The following is a 13,968-nucleotide window of genomic DNA, read 5'->3' on the forward strand; positions in this document are numbered from 1 at the left end:
CAGAGCAAAAGAGATTAATTTCCTTGTCATGTTAAAACCCCCCAAACCTCTGCTGATGTTCATTTGTTCACACCTGGGGGGTGTCTGAATTTGTTCTTCACTGGACCAGCTTAAGCCTTTAGGGTGAAGCTGACTGAGCCTGCTCTTCTGCCTTTGATACTTTCTACACAGAGCTAGAATTCACTAAGTACAGTATCTGCTTTTAATTCACCAAGTACAGTATCTGCTTTGTACTACCCCTTACGTCTACCAAAGCTCAGAAATAATAGCGAGTGCAGTTCAGTAGTTCACAGGTTTCACTTAACGTCAAATGGACAAATCATCCAGTTTTACAGAAGTTTTCTAAATGCGGGGTGATTACTGCTATGTTCCTCATAATTTAACTATAAATGCCAGGTTAAATGACCCTTGCTAGAAATGTTGCATTGGGGACCCACTGTGAGTATTGAACTGACAAGATTTTTTTTAGAAGACAAGCTGTGTCACGGAAACAAATGTCTCAAAGAACATTTTAAGTACAGGATGAAAACCTGGAACCTGCTGAAGTCAGCAGGAATTTTGCTCCCAACTACCACAGAAATAGACTCACCCATCATCAGCATCTGTGAAATACCATTTCATGTATTAAAACAAATTGGGACTGTATGTTTAGGCAATTAAGGGATCAGTGAAGCCAAATTAGAAACTTTGCCACCTAAGTTGATGCATGTGCACTGCTATAACACAGCACAGCAATGGTGGGTCCCCAAACCAGGATCCTCTGTTCCGGTGCCACATAAGCACACAGGTAGCCCAGGATTAACTTCAGTGCACTTCTTCTGTTGGTTCTGCGCTGTCTTAGATTAATGGGAATGAAAAGTCTCTCTGCAATTAACAAGCCTTCAGTTCAGAATCATGTCATATGGCTGAAAGCTATTATTGTTATTACGAATATCAAGAGATGTGATATTCTCACTTCCTCTTTTTAATTGGCTGAAAACCATTACTCTCCTGGTGAAATCTTCAGTAGTCACATACACTCATCCTTTTTTTGGTGTGTGGGGGGGCATAATTCAGGCAAAAATAGAAGATAAGAGCACATTCTTATGTGCAGGAAACTGATTTTATTTTTACGTAGCTGTCTCCCCTGTGCGCTAGGGCACATTTAATAACCTAAAGACCTGGGACAGGTTCTCAGATATGCTCACAGGGAGCTCAAGCAGAGAGAAGAGGAGGCCCAGTGTGTAATTCTGTACTTCCTACCCCATACCAATTTGTAGCTTTGAGTTATACCATTTGGGTGACCCTCTCTCCCCCATGAAGGTTCCAGGTTGGACCAAGTATTTTCAGACCAGTACAAGTTTTCTGTGTCAGTACTGACCATTTTCCAGCTTACTGCAGATGCCAAACTGAGAGGCAGCGGGACTGGCGAGCAGCTTGGAAACGCAGGGGCTGCATTTCTGCCCGAGGGGGCAATGCTGGACAGGGAGGATCATCCTCTGTAGTTCGATTGCCTTTCAGTCTCCTCAGAGCAATCAAACAAGTTGATGAGATGTGAGCGGTCACACTGACTCATGGCCAGGGCTTTTTCCTTCTCCCACTTTCTCTAGGTTAAAAAACAAAAAAAACATAAAGAAATTACTGTGCTGTTACAGGGATAGAGTGAGAGCAGGAATTAGCTTTGTCTTATTTGTCTAGGGCAACTTAAAAGAAAGCCTCACACTTTTACATGCAGCATTTTTGTGACTCACAAGCAGTGAGGAGTAAACTGTTAAATCAGAAATCCAACCATGTGTGCTTTGTCACACAGATTTCATCGTGCAGGGAGCTGGATGTCTGCAGACACTGATCTATGCCTATTATCAGAGCTCCAAAGCACAGTAGCAAACAAGCAAGCGTTGCTATTATCAAGCACATTTCTGGTCTCTTTAATATTCTGCATAGAAGAGCAATAAGCATGGGGGAGTGCCGTAGGCTGCCTGAAAAGGGGGAAATGTTCTCCGGTTTTCCCTCATTAGTTGATTTATTAGCATATCTTCCCCACTGGTTCACTCCCTTCCACACAGAAGTGTACAGGTAGCTCTGTGGAGAATTAAACCCGATTTCCATTTCCTTCGGAGATCTTCAAAACTGCAGTATGGCAGTCCACCAAGAAACGCTCTCCCAACCGGACAGATGTTGAGCACGGTAGTCTGCATTAGAAACTAATTCCAAGAGCCTTGTGCGATGAAAGATGAAACTATCAGGGCTGTAGGCCCTGAACAAAAGTGTTCAAAACCCCATTAAATCCCTGTTACTGCTTTTCCCGACAAACGAAAGTATGAAGGACAAGAGCAGCAAGAGTAACCTCAGAAGTCTGAAGGATGCTGTGTCTGCTCCAGATTTGAACAGTCTAGCTAATGAATTGCAGACGGGGAGGAAGGCAGAAGGGCTGATCCTGACCAGCCTGCAAGAACTACAAACGAGCCCATCCACAGCCACCCATCATTTGCAAACCAGGTTCCCTTCGAAGCCAGTGAATCGCAGCTTCCCAGTGCTGCGCTTCTCATCTTTACGTATTTTACATAGAGTCTTGATGTCTGTAATGATGAGCCCGAAGGCTATAATCCCCTGATTATCCAAAGGACAGGTGGAGTCAAAGAGCCGTTTTCCTCATGATGTCTTGCCAACGTGATTCATCCATTAGCTGTAGGGACCATCTATCTCGGAATGAGGGGGCAGCAGTGTCAGAGGGTCCCTCCCCTCCTTCGCTGCTTTGCTGCGTATGTTAACAAGCTGGCCAATTAAAAAATATTTGTAAGCTGCTTCACTGACCTTGCAGTCTGCGAAATCAGCCACGAGACATGTCATTAGCAGCAATGCAGTTAGGGGGCTGCTAATTTATCTGCTTGGATTTGCTCAGACTGGGAAAGATTTCATTCTTTATTAGGGGATTTCTGTTGTTATTTAAAGCTGCTGTATTTCAGTGTTTCAGGGGAATTCAGACAGGACTATCATAAAAGAGGCACATTATGGAAAAAGACTGTTAAGTTTTGTATAAATGAAGCGTGTTCTTGCTTTTAGGCTTAACTAGCAGGTAGAAATTTCACGTTTCGATCATCTCTCAGGTTAACTCTTGTTTTGATGAGGCATCTTGAGTCTTTCAGTACTACAGAGACATGGGTTAAATGGCACCATCGCTTCCTGCCCTGAGCTTGTTTTATCGGGACATTTATTTTCAGACAGTAATAATGCTGCTTTGGCCATTATAATGCAAGAGAGGGTCCCTAGGTATGAAACACTCAGAGCCCTCTCAGGGTACGTACCCACAAACAAGCAAAATTGGTTTACTGGTATAAACTTGGTTGTAAATTTACAGTGTGTTAGCTGCCACCTATTAACCATGCATGTTCCTACCCAGTGGCACACTCTAGTAATTGCAAAGTAAGTTACTCTGCTTTTGTTGAAGGATAAGCTCCTTGGCCTTCATCTGGAAGTGAGGCGTGCACACAGGCAGGTCCCTGCAAAGTAAGTAGTTTGCTGCAAGTTCACCCCCTGCCTGACATTTGCATCTATACATGGTGACTTTGCATTGGATGAACTCTATTTCTTCAGTGCTGTGTGCCACATACAGGGAAGACACTTAAGATAATCCTCCTAAAGGTCTTAATTTGCAGTGATCTGGCCAGTACCAGGGGGGCTGACACTCCCCATCACATTTTTGAAACACACTACTTGCTTACCTCTTCTGAATTTTATATCAAATGTTATATTAGTGGTGACCAGTTTCATTCCTAGAGTTAATCAAGTGAGTTCATTTGCTAAACGAGTCCAAAGCTTAGCTTCTATATACAGAAAAAAAAAAAAAAAAACATGAAAATGAATTTCCATCATTTCTGTCTTTGATTTATTCATAATAAGACCTATTTACTTGGCAGAAGTTGCAAGACCATCTGTCTTTCTGATATGTAATGGCTCCAAACTCAGTGAGCAGTGTTTTTAAAAGAAAACACTCGGAGCTAGTTTCAGACCTGCTGCGAGCAGCCCCAACTCTGTTACTTGACCCATTTATTTCTATCATACAACTTTGAGATGTGGTTAGCCTACAGCACCTGAAACAAGCCATTGCTTTAGGTCCATTAACATTTTCCTTAATTGCCCCCCCTCTCCCAGCTGATTAATGTAAGCTTTGTCTGTACCTTTCTTTTTGAGTAAAATCTTGGCACACAGAAATTCATTAAAAATTCATCATATTTAAATAAAAACTGTGTTTTAAAAGCTAGATAAATAAGTACAAACATGATGGCTCAACCCATACTTATGCAAAGAAAAGCAATGCATTGTGTCCGTCCTTTGGAGAAAGGTATGGGGGTTTTCCAAGAAAAATTAGAGGGGACATGATAGTTTAGGGAATTGTTAATACAGCAATAAGCTGCAGGAAGGTGTACTAATTACTGGGCGTACCTCAGACATACTGCTAGGCATGAGACTGATGGATGAATAATGAGACAATAATTGTGATTCCGATTTCAGTTAAACCCTAAGTAGCTCCACTTAAATTAATGGAGTTCCACATGTGTAGCAGTGGTGTGGAATCAGAATCAGATCCAAAAATGCCTTCAACTACGTGGGATGTGTACCTCCATAGAGTCCTTGGTGGCAAGAGCCTAGGTTCGAAATACTGCAAAAATAGCTTGTAGCATTAATAATTCATAGTTTTAAAAGATGTCTTTTTCCTCTGTACAGTTGTAATAAAAGAAATAGCCCCTAGGAAAGCAGAAATTCTGAAGCCCTACAACATTTAAAGAAGAAAGCTTCATCTTGCAATGCAAGAATGGAGAGTATATAATTTACAGAAACACTAACAGAGGAGCTGCTAGCTCTTTTACACAAGTCAAATGCATGGCACAGTTAGGAGGAACACCGGTGACAGTTACCTGATGGGAAATCAGATAAATGACAGTGACTGTCTGTTTACACATCTTCTCAATGATAAGGACACAGCCATTCAACACGGAGAGCTCTGGCCTGACTGTGGCCTCATTAAAAACATTTGACAACCCAACTGTATGTAAGGTGTTGAATTTCCAGAGAGAAATTCAAAAGCAGCCCTGTCTGAAAGGCAGGCTGATTTTGTTGAAAGGAGAAATGAAAGGACTGAAAAGACATGGAGTTACTCTCTTCTCTCTGGTCAGGATGCCCCAGAACACAGTGAATGTACAGGGAACTGCTCTTAGGAGGGCTGTGCCTGCCTCACGGAGGGAGGACTTGTACGTTCAGGACACATTTTGCAAGTAATGAGTGCCCTTGCAGAACATTAAATCAAGAAACTAGAGACAGCAGAACTTAATGTAGGAAAGATAGGTGATTTCCAGCAAACAGTAAATGCATAATGTATCTAGAAATGGAATAACTTTATTTTAGAATATATCTTTGGATTTAATTGTCACCTTCATTACCCGAGACAGCTGGGCTATGTAAATAAACCCTCCCCCCTTCCTTTCCAGATGTTCCTACAGCAGCCGACGGTGTCCCTGAGCTTTAGCAATACTCAGCAGCCGGAGCCACAACAGCTACAGCAGAGATCAGGGGCCATTTCTCAGCAGCAGCTTGTCCCCAGTCCTCAACTTCAAGGGCAAATTGCGTCTTCACAAACAGCAAACCAGCAAGCACTGAGAGAAGCAAGTGTGATATCGAGCCAGGTAATCACTTCTTTGAATAGAGAAGCATTTATATGGAAAGGAGACACTGAGCTGTTATTAAGCAAGCAAGTAAAATGCCAGTCTGTTGAGCGTGCCTGTGACTTTCCTGCCCTATTCTCCTATGTAAGGGCAGCCTATATAAGGGGTCTCCCTACAGCATTTACTTTACCTGAAATCCCCATTTAAGACTGCAGCCAAGAGGGTTACTTAAGCAGCTGTTTCAGCTTGAAAGCTGAGCAGGGGTGTGTGCAAAAGGTGTGGATGACTCACTGGTCTTCAGTTGATCCTGAAAGAAACCTGACTGACCATACTGGAAACCAGCAAGTGGCGTTGGCAGCACAGCCTCTCAAAATAAGCTTTACCTGCTTGCTCCCTGAATCCAGTCGGATGCCCCCAACACAAGGAAACCTGTCTGCTGTGGTGGCACACAGCTGGAATACGTTGGGATTTGTGTAAGACCCCCAGGTTGTAAGCCTAACAGATCCCTGCGGGGGGAAATAAAGTTCAGCCTCGGTTAGTAGTCACCGGGATCGGTGAAAGCTAGTAGGTTTAGCACGGGATTTTTTTTATATTGCTGGGTTCTCGGCATTTCCAGTGTTTGCTGTTCCACCCACCTGTTGCACCTCCCTTCACATGAAACTTGGCTCCTATTTCTGCTGCCTGAGTGTGCGGCAAACATAGCCGCGTCGTTATCTTCAGACCCCTCAGCTGTAGCTTTTAACCTCCTACATACCTGTATTATAATAACTCTATTAAATTTAAAAGTGCATCCGTATTACAAATGGAAAAACCCCACCATTTTTTTCCTTGAGAAGGCTTATTCCCACCCTTGGGCTCTTGCGGCAGCGCTCGTCACACCTCCCTCTGCTCGCGGCCTCACGGGGCCGCCGTTTGTCTCCCCAGCTGCTTGGCGGCACCGGGGGCCTTTCCCAGCCCCGGTGCCCGCGGCCGCGCAGGCCGGAGAGTGGGGCGGCCGCGGGTGCGAGGGCCGCGGCCGGCGGGAGGGTCGCTCGAGACCGGCCGGGGGACGCGTGGCCCGTGATGAACGGCGGCGTGCACACCCCCCTCGGCCGCACCGCCGCCCTCCGTGTCTTTAGGCTGCTGTCCACGCAGCGGTCGCGGCCGCGCTCGAGTTTCGCTCTCTCCCCGCTCTCTTGCAGGGCCCGAAGGCGGCGCGGAGCGCGGAGCTGGCGCCGGGCGGCGGCCGCCCCCCCCGCGGCGCGCCCCCCCCGTTCGCCGCAGCCCCCGCCGGCGGCGGCACCGCGGCGCCCCCTGCCGGCCCGCCCGCCGCCGGCTGCAGCCACGACCAGCAGCTCAGGTACGGCCCGAGCCCGCCCGCCCGCTCGGCGGCCGCGTCCAGAACCAGGACCGCCCGCCCGGGCCAGGCTTTAGCCCCAGCTGCGCTCGGTTTGGAGTCGGCGTGCGCGGTCGCGGCTGCCGCGCCTCCTCCGGCCTCCCAGCCCCGGCGCGGTGGGCTGGCTCCGCTTTTCCTTCACCGCCTCGGGCTCCCCCTGGGTGGGCGGTGGAGAATCCACCCGGGCATCCAGCTAGACCAAAACAACTTGTGTTTGGATACTCAGAAAGCTCAAACACGAGCCATTCCCACCTGCGGGAGCCAAAGAAATGCCACAGCCCTGAACTCCCAGCGCCCAGCCTCTGAGCCAGGCACCCACCTCACCAGAGGCCACGCGCGGCCCCAGTCCCCGCCTCGCAGCGCCCAGGATGCGCCTGCCACGGCCAGGAGCTCGGCTTAGGTCTCCTGACACCCAGCCTTGGGCCGTGCCCGCAAAAGCGTCCTGTTTTTGTTTCCAAAATGCGGGATTTGCTTGGTCCTTGTGTTACAGCAATGTCACTTTTTCTTTTTTCCGCGTGCCAGACTGTTGCTCAGCCAGCCTATTCAGCCTATGATGCCTGGGTCATGCAATGCACGACACCCTTCAGACCTCAGCATGGCGGGATCCCAGCCTAAGTAAGTGACCTGTCCACGATAAAACAACAAAGTCCTTCTTGAGGGGAAATAGCCTTCTTTCGTACGATTCCAAAGTAGTTAGTTATAATATCAAGATTGCGTTACTGTGCTGAGCCCACCTTCCAGTGTCAGGGTCAGCCTTACCCTGCCCGGCCACATCAGGAAGCATGACAGAGAAACACGATGTGCTAGTGGTGTTTTAACAAGCCAAGGCTGGCGGAATTTTTCTCCCTCACCTGATGCTTGCTTCAGCACTGGAACTTCTGATAGGCCAAGGTATATGTGAGAAAGTCAGCACTGGCCCGGTTGAAATAACCAGTGCCGAGAAAGGCCCCACCTGCTCTGTGGGCAGCGAGATGCTGGTGTAACGCCAGTGGAGCTACGCCTGATCTGCACCAGCAGCACTGAAAGGACCTGCACCTCAGTGCTCTCAGAAACACTGCTGAACAAACCACCTCGGTTCTTTGTCTCCTCAAAACTTGGATGAAGGAAGCACAAAACATCAGTCAGAATATGCCTGGGGGTTTTTTTCCTAACTGTTTTTTTGACTGTACTTACTTGTGAACTGCTAAAATAATAGGCATCTGTTTGCACATCATTACTTAAAAGTAATTCTGTCTGTTAGGTATTCAGTACTTTTTTAAACATCACAATTGCTGTTTAAGATTATCTTGAGTTAAATTTGTCACTTTTAAATGTACAGCATTTTAGATCTGATTTTAAGCATCTAAATAAAAGAGACCTGATTTGCAAAGATACATCTCCCAGTTCGTGTAGACTTCCTGACTCATGGGACCCTTTTTTAAGAGTTCACGTCCTAGTACAAGTACCCAAAATGTAGCATTTCTGACTAACCCCTAATGTTGAACAGCTGTTGAGCGAACACACGCCACACTATGATCTCATCACCCATTACAGAATAAACAGAATTAGGCTGGGTTGGCAATAGCTCTGTTGTGGTTTTGCCCACAGCCTTCCACAAAACAACACATATTTAAGCTTTGCTATGCAAAAGCAGACTGGCAAGAGAACTGAGTATTTTGTTTCTGTCTTGCATCCCTCACTCCAGAGGACTTCTAGAGTCTTCTTCTGTTCCTACAGTGTGGCTCACAGTGATGGGAACTGCTGCCCATACTTGGCGATGTGTATACGAGCAGCTTAAGAAGTAACCAACCCTTAGACACCTTTCTGCAAGAGATTACCACCCCACAAGCACGCAGGGGAGCACAGGCAGCAGAACGGGAGGTGTATTTACTTCTCTTTCGCTGCAGTTCAGAGCTAAGCATATTAATACTGAATCAAAGGCCATTTGGTTTAATGAGCCAAGGATGTGAATGCTGTGGCTGAAGAGAAAGATACGCATAAAACAGAATCTTTATTGAATCTAAAACGTAGTCTGGATTCTGAGGTGAGATCTGTTTTGCCCTCCAAGTCCAGCTCATCACAGAGTAAGGGAAAACAGTGCTTCCAATGGTGCCGTCGTTCATATTGGCAGGTCCTGTGCACTGGAATCCTTTATTAGGAATTATTTATGAAGATTAGGGACTTCTATCCCTATCCTAAGATAAGATCTTTGCCTCCAACTGTTTGTTCTTGATTGTTTTTCTTCTTTCTTCCACAGGTATTCTCAAACCCAACAAATGTTTCAAAGTTTGGAAGTGCAGACTTCCAGCAGCAGCTCTCCAATCGTACTGATGGGACAAGCAGTGTTAAACCAAGGGTTCACCACTACACCTCCTTCCCAGCCATCCTCTCTGCCACCTATGCAACTCCAGCACCAACAGCATCAGCAACAACGCTACCTGCAGGTAGGGTAGGACAAAGAGGACGATGTATAAAATGTACACGCAGAGTAATAAGGCAAACGGGCTGTGCAAATGGGCCCCCAGGTTTCAGCAGGAGCCTGATCATGGCAGAAATGACCATTTTAGAGATACTGAAATGTGCGAGACACTGATACAGTGCCGTATAGCAGGGGAGATGTGAGAACAGTCAGAATATTTAAAAGGAAATTACTAATTCTGTACATTGGAAACATAATCAGATTATCCTGGATATATTTAAAGTGTATTTCTAGATGGGCAAAATTGCTGCCTTAGGATTTATTCTGTTCTCTTTATTCAGTATAAAATTTGCTTAGTTTACAAGTCAAAAGATGATTTTTAATTACCAGCATCAACATAAAATGAGATCTGGATCAGATATCTGGATCCCCTCAGTAAATTAATATATTTTCTCAACTCCACAAGGCAAAGAAGATAAACTGGAGCACATTGCCTGGAAAAAACAGGTGATTTGAAGATGTAAAAATACTTATTTTTTGACCTAATTCAACACATACTAAACTAAATGGGTAGTGGGGGGAAATTAGGTGTCTCTGTATTAACTCAAAAGGAGCTGAAATGAGTCTATACAACCTGATCACATACCCAGTGGCATCACTGAAAGAGTATCATCATCCTCAAATGATTAAACTCTTGTTACAGAAATGAAATGCTTATCATAGCTGAGAATTAATGAAAAAACTATGGCAGATACTGTTCCCAACAAAAGCATCTGCAAAATTCACATTGACTTCACCACTGCAAGGTCACACCCTACTGTAAACTCGCTAGAAGGGACAGCATGAGGTGCACTAGGATCCCCTGTTTCATTTCTGTCATGCATCTGTGTCATTTCTGACATGTTCGCCCACCCTATTCCTAAACAGGCTTTTCAGGATAACCCGCAAACCCTAGGCAGTGCATTCCTATTAGAAAACCATTCCCATTGCCTAATTGTAATGTTCTTTGCTGCAGTTTATGTTCATTCCTTTTAGCATTAGGTAAACTAACCCCATGCCAAACAGCCCCAGAAATAAAAGCCAGTGAACTAGTAGTATTTTTAAGCACCCTGTACATTGAGGACGGAGAGCTTTAACATGTGAAAGAATCGAACACTGCGATGAATTTTATTTTATCTGTAGGTGCAAACACCAAGTTCTTTGCACAATGAGCAACCCGATTCTTTGCTCCTGCCATCTTACTCGCCACAGCAAGGAAATATGGGGTATCATCAGACACAGCAGCAGCAGCAGCAACTAACATCAAGAAGAAGCAATAGCTTATCAGAATCATCAAATTTACCACAGCCACTGCGATAGAGTCCCACCAGCACAATCAATGCACGATTAGCTTTAACCAATGGGCACATGGGGCAGAAGAGAATGACTTTGTACTTACTGTTCTGGCTTTTGCACAAGCGTTTCTTTCTAAGCTCTATGACAGAAGTACGCCACGAGTGCAGACTGCCACAGACAGTGCATTTACGGCATGCTGGATTCAGTTTGTGCTGTCTTGTGAGCACAGTATGTACTGACAGAGCAAAATAAAAAGGAACTCTATCCTGCACAGCCTCCATCATCAACAGGTGCACGGGAGGAAGCGTTCAATCTTGGCGTGTCCCTCTGAAAGCTATCTGGCAATTCCAAAAGACTGTCGACAGACTCATGAGGTACTTGGCCTTTACTGTTTCAGTTCTTCTTTTGTGTATGAAAAGCACTGCGTCAAAGGTCTATTGAGGAGAGAACAAGAGATTATTTTTATTATGATTATTGTTATTATTTTGCACAACTGCACAGAGGACAAAACCTAGGCACTTTCTGTAAAGAGAAGTTTGTTTCCTTATTCTTGTCGCCAAATTAGCACATCCAGTGGAAGAGAAACCCCAGTCATTGGTGAAGATGGTCTATAGCTCATAACCCTTGATTTAGAATCTGAAAAGTATTATGCAGCTTACCCTAACTGTTCTTCATTACTAAAAATCAAACAAAGCAAAAACAAAACCATAACCCACACTGGACTGTTTTCTGTGTGAATTGTGACTGCAAAGGAGAACTCAGATTCTAAGCACAATCGTGCAACTCTCCAGTAGTACAACATGAATCCTTCTTCAACCTGTACTCACCCACCGCAAGTCTCTGAGAAATATGCACTGTGTTTTGGCCCACTGACTTGGGATGCTGCAGACTATTACATATCTCTTTCATTATAACATTTAGGATTGAATTTTCCTTTTGGGGGGGGGGGGAAAGAAATGCACTTTTCGCTTTTTTTGTATGTTTTCTGTTGATATGTTTCTAAGAAAGATTTTATGTAATTATTAAATAAAAAGTAGTGTATTGTACAGCTGTTGTAATAATGACCTATTTCTATATAAAATAAAATTATATGGAATTATGTGGAAATTATTTTGTATATGAAATATCAACTCATTTCACAAGTATAAAGATTGTGCTTGTGCTTTTTTGTGAGTGGGTATTTTGTAATAAACTAATGAATTAGAAATGTTTTTGTGAAGGGAACTGCTGTTTCATGCTATATACAACTCAAACTATTATTTTTTTCCATTTAATGATGGACAGTTGTCTTTATTTGTAGAATAAAATAAAATAGCCAAAAGGCTTTATTGCAGGACTTGAACACATTTTCCTGTGGCTGTTCAACTATGTGATTCACTTTAGATTTTTTTTGCACCATGTTTGGCACCCAGTTAGCAAAAACAAGTATTATCCTATGGGATCTTTGTTATGGCATAGACAGAAAGAATGATAGCTCAGGAATTATGTTAGCTGCTAGCCAAGACAGCTCTTTTTAAGCTCCTTTAAAACTTTGAAGACCTCAGACACCTCTGTACTCCCCACCAAACAGTTTTAGAATAGGACAAAAAAGATGTTTTGAAGAATAGTTTGACCCAGCATATACCAAGGCTTTCATCCATGTCCAGCTTCAGTGTTTAAGACATCACAGTCCTAAGTTTTGTGATACACCATCTCTGCTGGAAGTGCTACCATGCCCACACTGGAGGCAGGCTAGTTTCCACATTGGCATCTTTGTGCAGACTCTTTTCCATGTTAAATTCAAATTGACTTTGGGATGGAGCAGCCAAGGTACAGGCCTGCTTTCCCTCTGCTGACTCTGCTCCAACACAGAACGAGGTGGGTAACTGAGCATAGCAATGGTTTCATTCACCGCAGCAAGATAAGAGAGGGGATGGTCCTCAGGGCAGCTTGCAGCCACCCAAGCCAGCGTAGCTTCAAGAGAGCACAGACCACGCTGCCCTTCCCGCCCTTCAGTACTGAGGGTCACATCACCAGGGCCCACGTGTTCAAATCTGGCTTCTATGCCATAGAGGAACAATGGAAATAATTGGGCTGGGAGTTGGAAATGGTAAACTTTCCAAGAAATGAAAAAGGTTCACTTGCCCCAAGTTCTTAAAAAGCTAAAAAAGAAGAAACCCCCCTGGCCAAATGACCCTGCTTCTTCCACAGCAAAACTGGCTGGTAGCACTGATCAGTGCATGTGTATTTCAGTCCATACAACCCCTTTGGTTTACTTCACTGAAGGAAGACAAGGCAATCAAGTATCTGGTCTCTAAAAAGCATTTAGAAATCACATCTGGTCTCTAAGTGCTCTTACTGCTAACTTTAGTTGAGTTTGCCTGCTCATCTCTTTAAATTCTTACATTCAGTGAAGCAAGAGTGACCCCACCAGATGAAGATTAAAAAGCTAAACCCTAAGGTGCTTTCACTTAATGTCTGAAGGTACCTCTCTCTTTCCATTAACTACAGATAAACCTTAGCAAAGGCCAGTTGGCTAAATGAGGCTAACTTCATCAATTCCACCTGTTCCTGTAAGGGCTTATTCTGGGAAAGGGGGCGAGAAATCTGTAGGCCAAAAAAAGTTCACGCAGGGAGGAGGCAATGAAGGAACATGACCACCTCAGAGGAAATACCTGTGGAAGAGCCACTTGATGGGTCTCAGCTACTATGATGGAAGTCACAGGAAGAGAAAATTAAGAGTTTGTTTTACTGTACTGGGTCTGACTGAGCTGGAATTGGTCTTCCCCTATAGCAGCCCTCATGGTGCTGTGTTTTAATGACAGGGTGTTGATATCACACTGGTGGTGTGGCTACTGCTGAGTGGTGCTTACACAACACCAAGGCTCTTCCCAACATTCACCACCCCCCCATGGGACAGGGTGGGCAAGATCTTGGGAGGGGACACAACCAGGACAGCTGACCCGAACTGCCCAAAGGGATATTCCAGACCATGTGACGTCTGCTCAGTATAAAGCTGGGAGAAAGGAGGAAGGGGGTGGGGTCACCCTTGGTCCTCCCGAGGCAACCACTACACGTATGGGAGCCCGCTCCTGAGAAGGCCCGACAGCGCCTCTTCATGGGAAGGAGAGAATAAATCTGTTTTCTTTTTTTTGCTTCCATGCACGGACCCTTGCTTCGCTTAGCTTATATTAAAACTGCTATTAAAACTGCGTTTGTTTTACCCACAAGGGTTGGTCTAT

At 44.9% G+C, this 13,968-nt stretch overlaps 1 protein-coding gene across 3 annotated transcripts in view; it reads left to right on the forward strand.

The window, feature by feature from the left end:
• The window catches only part of NPAS2 (neuronal PAS domain protein 2), a 107,655-nt gene extending 95,572 nt beyond the window's left edge, over positions 1–12,083 (forward strand). For all 3 annotated transcript variants that reach the window (XM_074908825.1, XM_074908834.1, XM_074908844.1), the window contains 5 exons: positions 5,466–5,660; positions 6,821–6,978; positions 7,537–7,629; positions 9,251–9,437; positions 10,595–12,083. In XM_074908825.1, coding sequence (XP_074764926.1) covers positions 5,466–5,660; positions 6,821–6,978; positions 7,537–7,629; positions 9,251–9,437; positions 10,595–10,771 — 810 coding nt within the window. In that variant the 3' untranslated portion in view covers positions 10,772–12,083. The remainder of the gene's footprint in view (positions 1–5,465; positions 5,661–6,820; positions 6,979–7,536; positions 7,630–9,250; positions 9,438–10,594) is intronic.
• The last annotated feature ends 1,885 nt before the right edge of the window (positions 12,084–13,968 follow it).

This window comes from Athene noctua, chromosome 1 (genome assembly GCF_965140245.1).
Source record: "Athene noctua chromosome 1, bAthNoc1.hap1.1, whole genome shotgun sequence".
Taxonomy (NCBI): Eukaryota; Metazoa; Chordata; class Aves; order Strigiformes; family Strigidae; genus Athene; species Athene noctua.